The sequence below is a fragment of the Hemicordylus capensis genome, chromosome 3 (genome assembly GCF_027244095.1).
Source record: "Hemicordylus capensis ecotype Gifberg chromosome 3, rHemCap1.1.pri, whole genome shotgun sequence".
Classification (NCBI taxonomy): Eukaryota; Metazoa; Chordata; class Lepidosauria; order Squamata; family Cordylidae; genus Hemicordylus; species Hemicordylus capensis.
This window is the reverse complement of record NC_069659.1, coordinates 271,813,326-271,832,634: the sequence shown is the minus strand read 5'-3', so window position 1 is coordinate 271,832,634 and position 19,309 is coordinate 271,813,326. Positions and strand designations below refer to the sequence as shown.

The 19,309-nt window shown below is 41.2% G+C and overlaps 1 protein-coding gene across 6 annotated transcripts in view; it reads left to right on the top strand.

Moving 5' to 3' along the window:
- ATRNL1 (attractin like 1) overlaps positions 1 to 19,309 on the top strand; it is a 1,008,890-nt gene that overhangs the window by 72,883 nt on the left and 916,698 nt on the right. For all 6 annotated transcript variants that reach the window (XM_053305805.1, XM_053305806.1, XM_053305802.1 and 3 more), the window contains exons 2-4: positions 11,430 to 11,513; positions 12,633 to 12,746; positions 14,117 to 14,245. In XM_053305805.1, the coding sequence (XP_053161780.1) occupies positions 11,430 to 11,513; positions 12,633 to 12,746; positions 14,117 to 14,245 (327 nt within the window). The remainder of the gene's footprint in view (positions 1 to 11,429; positions 11,514 to 12,632; positions 12,747 to 14,116; positions 14,246 to 19,309) is intronic.

Below are 19,309 nucleotides of genomic sequence, written 5' to 3'. Positions count from 1 at the left end.
TTTGTAAAAGTGTCTGCATGAATGGAAAGTGTGTGATATTATTGGCATAGGTGTGAGATAATTGCATAGGCAGGTTTTCTGGAGGAGAGCTGGTCTTGTGGTAGCAAGCACGACTTGCCCCCTTATACATATGAATGGGAGACTACATGTGTGAGCACTGTAAGATATTCCCCTTAAGGGATGGAGCTCCTCTGGGAAGAGCATCTAGGTATCAAGTTCCCTCCCTGGCATCTCTAAGATAAGGCTGAGAGAAATTCCTGCCTACAACCTTGGAGAAGCTGCTGCCAGTCTGTGTAGACAAAACTGAGCTAGATGGACCTCTGGTCTGACTCAGTAGATGGCAGCTTCCTATGTTCCTATTACAAGACCTTATTACCAAGACAGCATTATTAATTATTATTACACACATTTTATACTGCCCCATATACAAGCCCCTAGTTGGTTGAAAATCTTAAAATAACAATTAAAACATTTCAGTCTGTGTCAGTCTGTGCAGACAATACTGAGCTAGATGGACCAATAGTCTGACTCAGTATATGGTAGCTTCCTATGTTCCTATAATGTTTTGTTTTTAATGATGTCCTTACATGGAGCTGGGGAAGGAGAAGAAGCTGGGGCAAGGCAGGGCAGGGCCCATATTCACTTTTGTCCCAGGACCCACCCACTCCATTCTTGCTACACTGCTTATGGAACTGCTCTGGGGTGATTGGCGAACAGCCCTAAATGCGTTCAGGTTTGTCTGGGGGAATTAGTGAGCTAGAGTGGAGCAGTCCCACGTCAGAATAAATTTGTGCAAAGTTCTGGTCCCAGGGAAATGAACTGACAGAGAGTAAGTTGAGGTTCACAAATATAATTGGTTTATTGAAAAATTAGGGGTACAGTAGAGAAAAGAGTTGATTAAGACAATAGTATTACTAAAATATGTTACAAAGATTAACCAGGTAGCTTGCAAAGAGGCAATTAAGCTTGCTGTTGGAATTAAATGAATGCTAGGCTGGCTAGAGAAAAGAAGGCTTTAAAGAAACAGGTTTTTGGATTTAAGAAAGAGCAGAGATAGGCAGAGCCCAGAGGGCTCTGTGGTTATCATACAACTTCAGGGGCGTAACTATAATAGGGCAAGGGGAGACAGTTGTCTGGGGGCCCACTGCCTTGAGGGGCCCCCCAGAGGCAAGTCACATGACTGACTCCCCCAGCCGCACACCCGCCCGGGCTTCCTTGAGTTGTATTCATCCTCCAAAATTGATGTGAGTGTTAAAACCTGGAGCTACCAGAAGAGCATGTCTTTCTCTGGTACCATTAAATGACTTGCATCATCCACAATTTACAAAACCTTTTAAAAATTAATTTAGGATGATGTTCTATTGTGGCACATAGTTTATATATATTTAAAAAAAATACTATGCTTTTTGTTACCACTATTCAGCCTCATTTAAGATTTCTTTACATCATGTGCTGAGCTTCAGTGAGGGGGGCCCCATTTTAAAATCTTGTCTCTGGGCCCACTCCAACCTTGCTACGCCCCTGTACAACTTCATCCTTCCGTTTACTGGCAATTGGACCCTTGTGGCTCAGGAGCAACTGAAGAACCTTTTTCTTCAGGAACGGAGCCTGAACACTGTACGGGGGTAGGCAGCATGGGTAGATCCAAAAGCTGCCTGTTGCCATGTAGCCAGCTTCTCATAGCAGTGAGATGTGCTGGGTCAATGGGGCCATCGAGGAAGGCCGATCTGTAGGCTGAGAGCAGGAACAGCGCAAAGAACAAGACCTAGCCTGGTATTATGGGAGGTGTCAGGTCAATTGCCCAAACTGTGGGTGACTCCAAGGTATAAAAACCAAATGAAGCACACTGGTTCATGAGATCTTAGCTCTTTTGTGACGGGAAAGTGAGTACTGTTCACAGTGCCTTATCTGCTTTCCTGCTGAGGTGATTAGTGTTAGCATGTTTGAGGCAACTGCAGAGAAGGGGGAAGTGAAAGGATCAATCTGTGGACAGAGAGACCTTGAAGTGGAGTTAACTTGAAAGCTCACTATAGGTCTGCTTAGACATTCCCAACATAGGAAAAGCACGAGGCTAATCCACTTGTAATTAGCTTGGTAGCTGGTGAACTACTTGGGGGCGATTGTCCCACTGCCTCCTAAGTGACTTGTTCCCATATGCCAACAAACAGGGACCCCATGATCCTGTAAGGCTCCTGAGTATGTTGAGAGTAGTCCCAGACACAAGCAGAGAGGCTTCTGGGAGCCTGCAGAATAGCAGTGCTGGCAACAACACTCCTGGCACTTTCCCCATGTTATGTCCTCTGCAACATATGGAGAGGGAGCAGGATCATAGCCACTTGGTCTTGCCCCCAGCTACCTCAAGCTAAAGGGAAGGTGAGAAAAGACACTATGTGCCTATGCATAGAGCTCATTTTAATCTTCGGCTAACTGTGTAGAGGTTGGGGACAAAGCCAGAAGGCACTACCCTTTACTCTCTCCCATGTGTTCACTGAATTAATGGATGGAACATGGACAAGGGAGCTTATATCTAGGAAGTACTTATATATCTAGTGTGCAGCTTTTTGGGCGTACTAAACTTAGTTTGTTGAGAGCTTGCACCTTCATTCTTTTTTCCCTCTGCTAGCTGCTGTGTGTCTGTCTTGAGAAGAGCAAATGCCCCTGGCCCTCTTGCAAGTAGATTTGTGAATGTTGTTTCTTTGTTTTATATTGGATACCCCTGTTTTGACATGATAGCTTAGACTCTAAAAAGTTAGTTTGTTCCTCAAGGTAAGGGGAGGAGAGCAGATTGGAGCAGGAAGGAACTCTTTGAGGTTTCGGCTCAAAGTTCCTTTGGGATCAGACAGTGGATTTGTTAGATATTATGTAGAGCCACGATTAAATCATGACTTTGATACCCTGTCATGGCCATCTCTTAGCCATTGTAGGGTATATTTCACCTTTACTAAATATAGCCGTAGATTCATATGCACTGTGAAGAATTAATCTGCATTAGCTTAGTTATATTGGTGTTTGCTTCAGTTAAGATATAACCTCTGGGTGCACTGCAGCAAATATGTTGTAACCAATGAAGGATCGGTTTTACTAGGCTGGCTGGTTCTATCTCACACATACCTATGCCAGCCCTAGAACTCAAGTGGCATGCAAGGAGATGCAAGGCGTTCTAAAGAGTTGGGGAAAAGAATGACCAAGCATTATAACATCAATTTGGCAATTGGCAAAGATGGAGAATGCAATGAAATAGAAAGGCGAGGTACAACATTTTGTTGGAATTACATTGTTACACAGGCAACTAGCCTTCCAAATGCAAGTTTATAGACACTAAAATGTAGTTAAAAGGTTTTAGGCTATCCTTTTTGCTTTTAAAAACCTAAAAAATGAGTACAAATGTGATAAATGGATATTGTTTACCACTTGTCCTATAACCAGACTTCATTATGAACAAAACAGGAAAAAATTCTTAATCTCAAATTACTCTAAGCCTAAAAGCTGTATTTTCAGATCACTGGCTGACCAATTGTTTAATAGTATCCATTGAGCATATTGTCTTGGGAAGATGGGGGTGCAGAAGTATGAAGTACCATATATTGTAGGGGTTGAAGTCCTATTTGTGGAAGCGTGGGATATATGTTTAAATGTACAATTGGCAAGTGTTAATGGGAATGGGGTGTAGGGGTTTTACTTTAGCTGGATTCAATGTGTGTTGTAACTTTATCCTTCACTGTATATAAACCAATTACTTGTTTAGGTTACTTGTGCATAATATAATGGCATATCTGTTTAACTGGAGTAGAACTACATTAAGAGGAGAAATAAGGACCAGTGTGGTTGTGTGGCAGGTGCTTGAAATTAGTTTCCTGCCTGTGGTGACTCATATGTACACTGTATGCATTTAGCACACATCTTGTAATCCATATTTAGGGTACTATGTGATGGTGATCAAACAACTCAAGTTCTTGCACAGTGGTGTCTGCACTTGACTAGCTCACCATGGACAGAAAGCCAGTGCGCTGTTATCAGACAGCCTGCTTCTTCCTTGATCATTTTCCATTTCTCCATATGGTAAAGGCTGCTCTGGAACCGTGGCCCACAGTGAGACTTGGTATTAGATGCCTTAGAGGAAGAAGAAACAGTTTTGAATAGGGCCAGGTAGCAATGTTAGCCAGAAGAAATAGGAGCCAGTGGAAATTTCACTTGGGCAACAGGAGGAAATTTCATGGTCATCCCATGAAACTGATTACCAAGAAATTAAAGACCAACAAAGGGAAGTACTTTTTCACACAATGCATAATCAACTTGTGGAATTCTCTGCCACAAGATGTGGTGACAGCCAACAACCTGGGTGGCTGGAAGAGAGGTTTGGATAACTTCATGGAGGAGAGATCTCTCAACGGCTACTAGTCTGAGGGCTATATGCCTCTGAATACCAGCTACTGGGGAGTATCAGCAGGAGATAGGGCATGCCCTCAACTCCTGCCTGTAGGCTTCCAGCGGCATCTGGTTGGCGAATGTGTGAAACAGGATGCTGGACTAGATAGGCCTTTGGCCTGATCCAGCACAGCTGTTCTTATGTTCTGACAAACTAAAATGAAATTGGAGGAAAGCTACTCATTAGCCAAAGCACAGTCTCTTCCAAAAGATTTGGAGGGAGGGAGCCATTCATATCTCATCATAGAGCAACATCCACTGCCTGGGGGCAATTGCCGAATAGGCCCTGTCCTGTGTACTTGATAAATGTGCTATCACATACTGAAGCTCATGGAGGACAGCCATCTCAGCTGATGTATTCAGGTGGATAAATTCTACTGAGAGCAGGTGGTCCTTAAAGTACCTAGCACTCAAATTGTTTAGGACTTTAAAGATAATAACCAGCACCTTGAATTGTACCCAGTAACAAATAGGCATCTAGTGCAATGTCTTCAGGATAGGTGTAATATGCACACTTGAAGGCAGTACTAAATATCAATCTGACTTCAACATACTGCACCTATTTGCTAAATATGTTGTTGTCATGGTTAGGCTCCTCCTTCTCCTTGTTCAATCTCACTACCCCCCCCCCCACCAAAAAGAATAATATAGGAGCCCTCTTTCCCCATGGATTCAACAACCGCAATTTCACATATCCGCAGGTGAGTCTTAGACACCTGGTTTCTTCATCGTGGTCTCTGTCTTTTACACCAATGGGCTTTGCACATGTGTGGAGACCTCAGAGTCTTCCAAGCGTGATTGTTTTCTTTTGGCGGGGACCCTGCCCCCAGCCGCAATATGCGGCTGCACCTCTCCTCATCTCCTAGCATCCTGTCCAAAAATTGTAATATTTTGACTTCATGCTATTGTAGTAATGCCACCACGGGGGCCATAAACTTTGTGAAGACCCTCGGGGCTGATGTTAGGCTGAAGGATAGCACCTTGAACTGGTTAGTCTTGTCTCCTATCTTGAACCACAGCTATGGCTGATGCTATGGTCTTATAGAGATGTGGTAGTATGCAACTCTGAGATCTAGGGACATCATCCACATGCCACTTTCTAGAAGTGATAGAATGGTCGGAACAGACAGCATGTGGAAGCATTGGTAGGCGATATACCTGTTGAGCTCACCGAGGTCCAAAATAGGGTGGAGACGTCCGTTGTGCTTCAAAACTGAAAAGTAATGGGAAACGAAACCAGGGATTTCTGTGTTGGAGACCTTCTCTATTGCATCCTTTAGTAGGAGGGCTCTGACCTCCTCCTCGTCTAGGACACATCCTACAGCTTTAGTACTTCAAACCTCACAGGGATTCAGTCCATGTCTTACTTCATGCACTGAGTCATGTTTGCGAAGCAGTCTCTATGATTGAACTATGCTATAAGTTGGTCCGTAAGGACTTACCACCAACCATTAAAGCCCATTCCACTAGGGCTGTAGCTTCTTCATCGGCTTTTGATAGGTCTGTCCCACTTCAGAACTGTTTGTTTGTTTATTTATCTATTAGATTTATATACCTCCCTTCCAAAATGGCTCAGGGCAGTTTACAGCATGATAAAAACAATTAAAACAAGTTAGCAGTTAAAAGCAAACTAAAATCAAATAGAATAAAACCATTTAAACAGTTAAAAACCCCTGGAAATCAGGGCAGCAATTTAAAACAGTTTGTCAATCATTTAAAAACCCTGGAAGGCCAGGCCAAACAGATAGGTTTTAAGGGTTCTCCTGAAGGACAGTAATGATCTTAAATTACGAATTTCTGCTGGGAGTGCATTCTACAGCCCAGGAGCAGCTACAGAGAAGGCCCACCTCTGCTTTGCTACCAGACGAACCAGTGGCAACTGGAGACGGACCTCCTCAGATGACCTTAACGTGTGGAGGGGATTATGTAGAAGAAGGCGCTCTCTAAGATAACTCGGACCTAAGCCATTCAGGGCTTTAAAGGTAATAACCAGCACTTTGTATTTTGCCCGGAAACAAATAATGAAGACATTGAACTGGTGGATAGCTTCTGCCTTTTAGGATCGACCATCAACAGTAAAGGATCAGTAACAGTAAATATGCCTCAGACTAGCACTCGGTAGGTTTGCAATGAAGGTCTTGGCAAGGATATTTAGATGCTGTGACGTGTCTATGCCTACAAAGATGAGAATCATTCAGACAATGATTTTTTCCATGACACTCTATGGATGCTAAACTTGTTGGATGTTGAAGAAGCAAGATAGAAAAAGTATTTATGCTTTTGAACGTTGGTGCTAGAGAAGACTTTTGAGGATACTATGAACAGCCAGGAAAACAAACAAATGGATTATAGAACAAATCAATCCAGAATTTTCGCTTGAGGCACAAATGACCCGGTGTGAATTATCATACTTTGGACACATTATGCGAAGACCCAGCTCCCTTGAGAAGTCCATAATGCTGGGGAAAGCTGAAGGAAAGAGAAGACAATGACCAGCAACAAGCTGGATGGACTTGATTACAACAATTAATGTACCATGGAGAGACCTTAAATGCCAAGTTGATTGATCATCTTGGAGAGAATCTATGTGGTTCCTAAGAGCCGACACTGACTTGATGGCACTTAATCAATCAATCAATCCAATCAATCAAATCCCACTTGAGACCATCTGTCGGGCTGCCATGTGGGCATCAATACATTCTTTCATATAACACTACACTAGTGATGCCAGGGCACATAAGGACACGGCGCTTGGCAGAGCTGTTTCCAGTCAATATTCACTGGAACCCACTACCAAGTATGACAGCTTGCTATGCACTCATCGGTTACAGATGGGCAGAGACCATGTTAAAGAACAACAGGTTGCTTACCTGTAACTTTGGTTCTTCTACTGGTGATCTGTTCTTTTTACATGCCTTCCCATCCTCCCTGCTGGGACTCCTGAAGTAGGACTCTGTGACTGAGGAGAGGCACAGCCACATATAGTGGCTGGGCATGGAGTTCACACAAAAAGCAGGAGATCAAGCTTTGAAGATTCTGACAAGGTCGCCATGCATGCGTGAAGCCTATTGGTGTAAAAGGATAGATGACCAGTAGAAGAACAAAAGTTACAGGTTTTTTAAATCCATGGCATAATAGGCTAAAATTCACCTTTTTGTGGTTTTGAGTGGCCAGAAATGACCCAGACATGAATTAATAGCAACTGCCCTGTTGCTATTAAACTTATCTGGCTGTCATTTTAAAGTGCAATTTTAAAAGTGGCGCTTGAAAAATATTTCCTGCCATTTTCCATGGAAAAATAAGAGGAATTGGGGGTTTTGGAGGGGCATTGGTGGAGAGAAGGTATAATACTTTCTCTTATTTCTGCCTCCTCTCTGCTTTTTTACTCCTTTTTGTATGTGTAGGAACGTAAGCCCTGGATTCCCATGGGGTAAGGTTTCATTATTAGCTGTTTCCATATTCATGCCCTTAGGTGAGAATGGAATCCCCATAAATAACAAACTCCATCTGTATACTCACTCTGTTCTGATATCTCTGTGATAGTCCCACACCAACTATCTGTGGGATTTTAAGTTGTTCGTCAACTAATTAGCTTCCTATCTTAAGAGTGTGGGTACATTCAGATATTGTGCAAAACCTTGAGCACATGTTTTCCCCTGCACCCCTGTGCTAGTGCCTACTTCCTTTCCAGGTTAGGATATGTCAAGATTTGCCACAACGTCTGTACCCACCAATCTTGGTTTACCTTGAATCTATTTGCTTCAGAGAACTTGACAGGATAGCTGAACCTCAAGCTTCAGATTCAGACCTTAGATTCTATGAAACAAACCAGTTAGGATTAGCTGAGATTGGTTGCAATGTCTGAACCCACCAATCTTTGCATATGCTAACCTTGAGAACAAATGGGCACCTATGTAGGGATGGGGGAGGGGAGCATATGCTCCTGGGGCTGAAAGCAGTCTCCCAAAGCTCAGTATAAAGTAAGGTACTGTGAAGCTGCTCCATAACTATTAAATGTATTAGGGGAAGCAGATTCTTGGAACGAGTGCAGAACAGTGTCACAACTTTTTGATGACTTCTTACTTGGAGTGGGTCAGGCAATGTTATCACTATATTCCCATTTACTTTGGTTATGATTTCATTATGAAGCTCTAATGTGCATTCCCAGATGTTGTTGACTACAACTCCCAGAATCCCCAGCCAAAGGTCACTGGGAGTTGTAGTGAACAACATCTGGGTATGTCTGTTACATACATACCATGTATGGGTTCAGTGATTGGGACCTAAGATTTATGTAAGTTTAAGTAAGAAACTTGTAGGAAGTTGGTAGTATATTTCAGTGTTACCTTGGTTATAATACATTCAAGAAAAAATTATACTTGATCACTGCATTGTAGGGGGAAAAGGTTTTATCTAGGATTATCCCTATTCCTCTAGAAATTGTTATCCAGAAAACCAGCTGGTAAAGAAATGGAAAAGTAGTTGCTATTTTACTTGTGCCAGTGGACTGAATCTAATAGAAATGACCCTTGTGTCACTTCCATTGTGTTACTGAAACTGGCGAGAATACATATTGTACAGGAACACCTATTGGCTTCAATGATACCTACAGTGAAAACTGTGGTTGCCTGTAAAAGTAAAACCAGCATTTTGTAGTCTTTCATACCAAGAGAGCTTGTAATGATTAATTTAATATTTTGGGAATTCTCCCTCCCCTCACATGTTGAATATATTAAAGCCGTAGTATATCCTTTATTTTAGAATATCATATGTGCACAGAACAAGCAAACATCTCATAATTGAGACATCCACATCATAGAATGAGGGCAAATAATGGGATTTAGTTTAGTTTTTCCCTGTATAAAGATAATCCTAATTAATGTTGAAAAGTCAATCCTAGTCCCCCCCCCCAACTTTTTACAATAAAGTGGCTTATGTTCCATGCAGTCAGCTGTGCACCCAAGAGGGATGAAGACTTTCTGGCTGCACCACACTCGTCAATACATGGACACTCCTACTGACAGTGGGGAGGCTCTGTGCATCCTAAGCAGTGTCATGGAAGTTGTAACCAAGTCCCATAATTCCCAACAAGAGTAGGTTGTCGCTTCTCTCATACAATGCTTCGGATGCACGGAGCCTTCCTGTCTATCAGCAGGAATGTCCATGTGCTGGTGAAGTCAGCAAGCCTGCATCCATCTTCAGTACAAGGCTGGCTGTGTGAAAAGTAAGCCACTGTATTAATGAACTGGTATCAAAGAATCTACATTCTTGACATGCTGCATGAAGTTAAAAACTCATTATAATTTAACTTGGAAAGTCTTTGGATTAAGGTTGAGCCAAAATGGGGGAAAGGCTACACTTGAAACCTTTTTGACTGATGAACATCTTGCATTTTGGAAGTGTATGTGAGGGAACTGTGAAATGGCGCTCTCTCTCTCTCTCTCTCTCTCTCTTTCTCTCTCTGCCTTTTTAGAGTGAATGGAAAGCACTGTCCTGAGTTGGCTATATAATGTCATTATATACCCAGTTCTGATTGGCTGATATGGCAATATTGCCCTGTTTATTAAAATAATTATATCAAAGCTCCATATTGGGAAAGAATTGGTGTAAGCTAACAGTGTGTGTGGGTGGGGGGAAGGGGGAATCACATGTCCCCGCTCCCCAAAACCTCTTTCATTTCAACCACCACGAATTACCCAGGATTTTTTTCTGTCATTTTTATGCCACATACTGCAGTCTTATACTGAAAGTGCCAGTGAGCTGTTCGAGTACTGTTCTTGAGAACCTTGCGGTACTGTTCTCCATAAGTTTGGTTTACTGGGGCCCACTCTATACTAGGAAAAGGCAATAATTGTGATGGTGTTAGATTCACAGATGAGTCCAGTGTTACCCAAGATAGCATCACTTGAGAAGTTTTATGGGAAGAGCACCATGGGGGTATCTGCAAATAATTACTTTGCAGAAGCGTTAATGCTACATCTTGCTATGAAAGCTCCCTAGGAGGCTGCAATCCTGAATGTCTAACCCAGTTGCTGTGTTAGAACAGCACAATGGTCTCTTGCATGGCAGTAAGTTCTTCCTTCAGTTATAGATAGATGGTTTTTGCACTTTTGTTGTGCATGGAGAATTATTTGGTATGTCTCTGAAGTGTATAGTCTTACTGATTTCCCCTACTAGACCGGGGGAAAAGCCTTTATATACAGATGGTGAGGAAATGAGTGTAGTGAGCAGCATAAGGGCAACTGTGAAATGATTTTCCATAATTAAATTGGAGTGAAGTCGCAAGCAGCTGTTTTAGGGTCAGCTGATTCACTGGCTATGTACCTTCTGGGATACTAAGATGTGGTCACTGTCATTTTAGGTATTTTATTCTGCCTTTTGCAACAGCTTACAGGCCACTATTTGTGCTTTGGTAACAACTTTGGATTGATTACTGTAAAATGCTGTATGTGGGACAACCCTTCACAATTTGGAAGCTTCATCTGATTTGGAAAGCTCCTGCCAACCTTCTAAAATGAGGGGGCAGAAGGAAGCATGTAATTTCAGTGCTCTTCTTAAATTCCAGGCATCACGGTGCTGCTTTTGACTTAAACTTCTTGAGTCCAGTGTTTCTTTGGCCACATGTACCTTATTGTTCCTTGAAATCGACAGAGGAGGCAACCTCCGGGTTCCTCCTTTGCTCGAAATTAAGCGGTAAAGCCTTTTCTGTGAAGGCTCCCAGCCCACTGAAAATGAGGCCTATTTTGAATTCCTTTTTATATGCATTCCTCAAGGCATACTTTTTTCAGCAGGCTTATGGCACATAGAAAATCTCCATGCCACTTTGCTTGGATATTTTTACATTAGTTTTTGATTACTTGTATTGAAAACTGCTTTGAGCAATATTTGGGGAAGTTGTTGAGAAATATGTATATATTGTGTCATAATGTGAGATGTGTTTTTTTAATTGCATTTTCTAAATATTGCCTTGTAAAAATAATTATTTCTGGTTTATTCTTGTGTAGGTTAACTGAACCTTCTGGATATTTAACAGATGGACCAATAAATTATAAATACAAAACTAAATGTACATGGTTAATTGAAGGAAGGTAAGCATATATTTTGCATTCATATCTACCCTAAAATGCTTATCTTTCACAACTTTAGAACATACAGTAGCCTAATTCTAAAGTGATGCAAAAGATAATGCTCACCCCAATGTAATTTTTCTCTCTGGTAAACACTAAGGTATGGTCAACAGCAAATGTTTAATTATGTTATAGATTTCCAAATAACTATGTTTGCCTATCTAACAGTGGTTCTCATATATATATATATATATATATATATATATATATATATATATATATATATATATATATTTAGTTGCATGCACTTAATTTGTGAATGATTGATCTGATAGAGTAACAGCTAATGGATATCACACTTACTGTGAAATATTCCAGTTCCACAATTGGCATGCTCAAAGGTTTGAAAATAATGCTGGTTATAGTTGGGGCAATCCCAGGCTTGAGGTAAGCTTCAAAATGCTGCCTCACACCTTTCTCCAGAATTTAAAGGGGCAGAGGACAAGGAGAGGAGACTGCTTAGCATCACATTTGCCACCTTTCAAGGCTGGTGAGGGGCGGGGGGGATGTGTGATGAGAAGAAGCTGCCTGCAAGCAGTTTTCTCTCCTTGCATTCCAAAACTGATTTTGCAATCGTCTGGAAAGGTGCTTGCCTCAAAAAGAGAGAGGGCTACCTACAGCTTTCCTTTCCTGTGTGGCACCTCTCCCATGTGGTTTGCAGGACTTGGAGGGAAAGCTCCCTGTCTGAGCCTTGCAAAGGCATCTCATGAACAGGGAGAGCTGCCAGTATCCTGTCTCATGCATCACCTTTGCAAACAACTTGTCTGGGCTTGGAGGGGAAGCTCCCGATCCCAGCCTTGCAAGGGCACCTTGTGAGTGAGAGGGCTATCAGCACTCTCCCTTGTGGTAAGCTCCTGATCCAAGCTTTGCAAAAGCTGCTGCTCCCCTCTCCTGCCACTCACATGGCACCTTTGCAACGCTTCAGGCGGATGCAACTATCTTTACAGTTGCACTTGAAAACTACCCTTACCTTTTCAATAATATATTGTCATGTTTATATGTAGATTTTTTGAAACAAGATGTGGTATTTTTTGCACAGACTGTAGCCAATATTCTTTCTATTTTCCTCTTCCCTTCTAGTCCTAATTCAGTTTTAAGATTGAGGTTTAATCATTTTGCTACAGAATGTAGTTGGGACCATATGTATGTTTATGATGGAGATTCAATATATGCACCTTTAATAGCTGTATTTAGGTGAGTACTTCATTTTAATAGCTTTTATTACAATTTTATGAAAACATTAGTATGAGTAGAAGGCTTTATTATTAGAGGATTTAAATCTGCCTTCTTTAGAATTTTCTTTTCTCATCTAGGGATACAGATATCAGTTGGTATATAAATATTAAAGATAAAATCTGTTTCCCTATTATAGATGCATCTTTGAAAAGAAAAACAATGTTTTTTCTTTTAAACTAATTCTTCAGTGAAACCCCCCCCCCCTTTTTTTTTAGCTTCTCATGTTTGGCTTGCTTGTGTGTCCCACCCAGCCCAATTCACTCCCACTTTGGTAAAGAATTATGAACACTACTTTTTAAATTGTGTCCCAGTCAGTTCAGTGTTTTGTATCCAAAGGAAGTTAGTCATCACTAAGTCCCATTGAAATTAAATCAAATCATGACTATCTCAAGTCACATTCATTTCAATGGTATTTAGTCATGATTAATTTTTTTTACCACCTCCATATTGCTGGAAATGTATTTATTTAGCATATTTTACACCTCCCCAAGCTCATGTATCTGGGCGGTTTACAATTAAATTAACAGATGGAAAGAATACAATGGGTGGGAACATTATTTATATGTTGTATGGGGCTGAATACCTATTCTATGTAACAAACCACTTGAACTACACTTTCTATCATCGAGTCATGTGAGTACCTATTTAACAGCAAGAACACTGCTTTATTCCCTCCTAGTCATTTCAGTTGGTGCCTGCTTGTGTTAATCCTTGCATCCCTCACTCTCTCTGGAATATATCTTGAATGGAGCATGTTCTTGGATTTGGTAATAGAGATTACTCATCCTGAATTTATATATGATCACACTATTGCATGCATTCAGGGCAACACCTTCTCCATTGTTTGGAGTAGAACTGGCATGGAGCTAATCTCCTTTCTGGCAAATGAAGTAGCCGGGTCCAGAACAGTCCCTGTAGTGGAACATGTGTGTTGAGAAGTTAATTTGGTTTTTTCCAGCACTTTCTGTGTGAACTTTTCTCTTTTTGCTTCCCTGAATTGATTGGATTTCTCATCATTTATATTTAGATTGCATTTTAAAACTTTTAAATCAAAAGCATTACATATCCAGTGGTTTTTAGTGGTGGTTTGCTAATATTTAAATAGCAATACATATAAACTTGACAGACATTTTTGAAATTAAAAATATCTAGAGAATCCTTTTTTTATTCAGGATGCAAGTATTTCTGTACCGTTTTTAGACTTTGCTTCAAATAGTGCATGAGGAATGAAGTTATGGAATGTTTTCTAAATTCTGCTGAGCCTTCACCTGATTATCCAAATCCCTTTCTTGTTAGTAATATAAACCTTTCATGTTAATCTTTTGCAGTGGTCTTATAGTTCCTGAAGTACGTGGAAATGAAACTGTACCTGAAGTAGTTACTACATCTGGCTATGCATTGCTACACTTTTTTAGTGATGCTGCTTATAATTTAACCGGATTTAATATTTTTTTCTCGTAAGTATTATCAGCCATGTGTGTGTTTACTAATAAGTAGATATGTTATAAATAAGATTTAGATGTTAAAATTATTTGAAGTCTTATGCAAATTGGGATTTTCAGAAATAATGGATGTATTAGCATCCATGCAAAGCATGAACAATTATGCTGATGAGAAGAAATGCAGTCTTAAGCAGAAATGGGTGCTTTCAGGAGAAATTATTAGAATGAGTAGTGTGTCTTCAGGGTAGGAGTTGGTGGTGCATGAGGCTGGAGAGTAAGTTTTATTGCGAGATTTTTCTAAAGTCAAGCAGAATAAAAAGATTTAATATCCATTTAAACTGGATTCAACCTAATGTCTGTAGGAGATGGGTGCAGAGTTAGGATAAAAGTGTTACTAGGTTAACCAAAGGAACTGTGGAACAAAATCAAAGAAGTAGATAAGGATGAATGTGAAAAGAGATTACCAAAAACCAAGAAACAGAAAAAAGCAAAATGGATGTCAGAACAGACAGTGGAAATTGCCAAGATGAGGAGAGAAGCCAAAGCCAAGAAAGATAAAGATCTCATTAAAAAACTTACTAGGGAATTTCAGAAAGCTGCTAGAAGAGACAAGGAGCAGTACTACAATGACATCTGTAAAGAACTTGAGGATGGAAATAGACAAGGAATAACAAGGCAAGTTTTCCAAAAGATATCTGAACTCAGAAGGAGGTTCCAACCACAAATTGGTATGTTAAAGGATGCCAAAGGACAGATAGCAACTGATTCAGAGAAGATCAAACAAAGATGGAAGGAGTATACTGAAAATCTATAGAGCAGAGATTTCCACATCCAAGGTACTCTAGAAGATATTCCCTACTTGCAACAACCTCTTGTATGGGAAGATGAAGTTAGATCAGCGCTCTGGTTATTACCAAGTCAGAAGGCTACATGAATTGATGGGATAACTACAGAAATATGGCAGGCAACAGAAGAAGAATCAGTCAAGGCTCTAACCAAACTATACCAGCAAATTTGGAGAATGACACAGTTGCCAACAGATTGGAAGAGATCAGTCTACATACCCATACCAAAGAAAGGAGACTTAACAGATTGCACAAACCATTGCACAATATCCTTAATTTCACATGCTAGCAAAATAATGCTCAGGATCATCCAACGCAGATTAGAGCCCTATGTGGAAATGGAAATGCCGGATGTTGGTTTCAGAAAAGGCTGGTTTCAGAAAAGGCTGAGGAACAAGAGACATTATTGCTGATACATGCTGAATAATTCATTTTGGCTGAAAGCCAAAGAATACAAAAACGAAATCAATATGTGCTTTATTGACTACAGAAAAGCCTTTGATTGCATCAACCATGTCAAGTTGTGGAACATTCATAGGAAAATGGTATCCCAGAACATCTCATGGTTCTCACGAGAAACCTATACACAGGACAGGAAGCCACAGTCCAGACAGAACATGGTGAAACAGACTGGTTCCAGATCAGCAAAGGAGTAAGACAAGGCTGTATACTCTCACCTTTTCTACTCAATGGATATACTGAACATATACTGAGGGAAGCTAGACTGGAAGAAGATGAGCATGGTTTTAAAGTCGGAGGAAGAAACATCAATAATCATAACTTGCACTATGCTGATAACACTACTCTGATAGCTGAGAATGTGGATGATCTGCAAGCCCAAATAATGAAAGTCAAAGAATACAGTTAAAAAATTGGACTATGACTAAACGTAAAGAAGACTAAACAAATGACGATGAGTGCAGCAACCAGCCTCAGAATTGAGAATGAAGGCAATGAAGTGGTGGATAACTTCTGCCTTTTAGGATCTGCCATCAACAGTAAAAGATCCAGCAGTCAAGAAACACACTGCAGACTAGCACTTGGTAGGGTTGCAATGAAAGACCTGGAAAGGATATTTAGATGCCATGATGTGTCTATACCTACAAAGATCAGAATTGTTCAGTCAGTGGTCTTCCCTGGGACACTCTATGGATGCGAAAGCTGGACTTTGAAGAAGCAAGATAGAAAAAGAATTGATGTTTTTGAACTTTGGTGCTGGAGAAGACTTTTGAGGATACCATGGACAGCCAGGAAAACAAACAAATGGATCATAAAACAAATCAATCCAGAATTTTCACTCGAGGCAAAAATGACCAGGCGCAAACTATCATACTTCGGACATATCATGTGAAGACCCAGCTCCCTTGAGTAGTCCATAATACTGGGAAAAGTTGAAGGAAAGTGAAGAAGAGGATGACCAGCAGCAAGGTGGGTGAACTCGATTATGACAGCAATGAATGCACCACGGAGAGATCCTAAAGGCCAAGTTGAAGACAGATCATCCTGGAGAGAATCTATCTATGTGGTCTCTAAGAGTCAATATTGACTTGACGGCACTCACTCACTCACTCAAGTCGTGTATTTCCAAGTTTGCACAATAATAGTTAAAATTCCACTGTTTCTACAGATTTTTGGTCAGATGTGAGAATGGAATAAAATTAGCCTTACCCTTGTTATGATGATACAGATGACTAGTTTAACATGTGATTATATACATGCATAAGTTACTACTTAGTAATAGTCAGCTGTATTCATCCCTGGACTTAGAATAGTTTTGCTTCCTTTACCAAACCTGAAAGGTGAGGTTACTCATATTACTAATAGGCTCTTGGCACATTAAACACATACTGTTTTCATATTTGAGTTGTTGGTTGATTAATACAATAATTTGTTTGAGAAACTAGCACTGGACAGTTTCTAGTAATGTAACTAATATCACCTGATTATTGTAAGAACTTAGTCAAATAGACATGAACGTTTCTACTAACTTGAATGACCAGATAGAGTGGGAATCAAGGACAATTTGGAAGGTTAGAAGGAAACAAAGGGTGACTACTTAAGTAATATAGCAAGTAAGATTCCAGTGGTGAGCCACTACTTGTCTGAAGCCAGAAATGTTTGTTTCTGGCAATTCTGACTAGATTTGAAGTTGGTTACAGATGTTGGATCGCCAGAAGGATGTTCTGTAAGTTAAGCTGATGTTTCCAGACTTGGATGATATGATGGGTATGGCTTGAGCCAGGAGTGTGTGTTTGTGGGATGTTTCTCTGCAACCTTACTGCTGCGGTATATGTGAAGCTGCCTGTAGTGATGGGAAGGGTTTGAAGGAGGACTAGGCCTTACTTAGAGCTACTGCTGGGAGGGTGGGCCTTTCTGAATAAGGGGGAAAGCCTGGGAAAATCAAAACAGGAGGACGAATCCAAAGGGCTGGGGGGGAACTACACTCACAGCCACCAGTAGAAGAGGAGAAAACTTTGTTGTGTCCTAAGAGTGCCACAAGGAAAGGGTTGGCTGAGAAACTGCTGTGGAAATGGGAGGCCACAGCCTGGAGACCGGAAGTAGCAGGAAGGCTCCTGCTTATAAGTAATAAGATAGGACCATTTCAGTTACATGCATGAGGAAAGTTATTTTCCTTTATTGTATTGCTTGAATCTGAGTTGCCTGGTTAATGAAAACTTCTCTTTCTTAGAATCTGCTTTATGAAGAGACTATTGTTCTTATTACATACTCTTGTTTTTCTTTTAATATAATAATAAACCCTTCTTGGTGAAGGTTGTGCTACTCTTCATTTTGGGTCTGCCTTAGTCACACACCTTTGGAGGCCTAGGACTGCTCAGCCCTTCTAGGGATGTTTTTGCCAATTTACTCCCTCATAAATCTTAAATGGAGAGTGGGCTTTCCCACATCAAAATAAAGAAGATGGCAGCAGCCTACTATGAATCCCTTATAGTCAAGGAGTCACCCCAGTGATGTCTCCTTCTCTGGCTCTGGTAGGAGCTATGACACCATCCAAAGGACCTAGCTTTTGAAATAGTTTTAGATTTTCTGTGGAAGAGCCTGTAGGGGTTTGCAATGCTCTATATCAGTGATTCTCAAACTTGGGTCCTCAGGTGTTATTGGACTTCAACTCCCATAATCCCCAGCCTCAGTGGCCTTTGGTTGGGGATTATGGGAGTTGAAGTCCAATAACACCTGAGGACCCAAGTTTGAGAATCACTGCTCTATATGTTTAAACAGAGATTATACGAAAGATTCTTATACACACCTTCTGGAGTTTTACTTTTGAAACATGCTTTATTTTTGTGACTTAAGGGCCAGCAAGAGATCTTGGACCCACACTCCCCCATGATGCTCTGAAGGCACTCCTATGGCCTACCAGCTGGGTGGGTAAAGAAGAGGCACAGTGACTCCTCCTGCTTCTTTCCTCTGAAGGGTGGGAGTAAAGAGTGGTGCTGCTGAGGCTTTTGGTAGTGCCTTCTTACCACTCATGCCAGCTGGTAGGATTTTCTCCAGGCCCTTGCAATTACATGGTGACCTGGAAAGAGACCATTGGCCAATGAAGGGATTTCAAACAGCAAAGATTATTTGCCTCCAAGGACAGCGTCAAGTCCAGAAGCACCCCCAAGCTGTAGACTCTCATTCAGAGGGAGTGTTACCCGTCCAAGACCAGATTTATCTTGTTACTCGGATGATCAGTTCTACCAACCTAAAGTACTTCCATCTTATTTGGATTACGTTTCCGCTTGTTGGCCCCCATCCAGTCCAGAATAGTCTCCAAGCCTGGTTCAGAGCATCCACTGCCTCCCTGGTGTCTGCTTGCTTAAAGGTAGAGCTGGGTGTCATCCGCATATTGATGGCACCACAGCCCACAACCACAGAATACCTTTCCCAGAGGTTTCATGTAGATGTTAAACAGCATGGCGGGCAGAATAGATCCCTGTGGCACCGCATAGGCCAAAGGCCAAGGGGTGGAGCAGGCATCACCCAGCACCACTTTCTGAGTACCATCCTCCAGCTAGGAGCGGAGCCACCGTATAACCATGCTCCCAAGTCCCAAGCTGGACAGACGTCCCATAAGGATACATGGTTGATGGTTTTGCAAGCCGCTGAGAGGTCCAGGAGAATCAACAGAGTCACACTCCCACTGTCGTATCTCCTGGCATAGGTAATCCAACAGGGTGACCAAGGCAGTTTCTGTCCCATATCCAGGTCAGAAGCCAAACTGGAAAGGTTG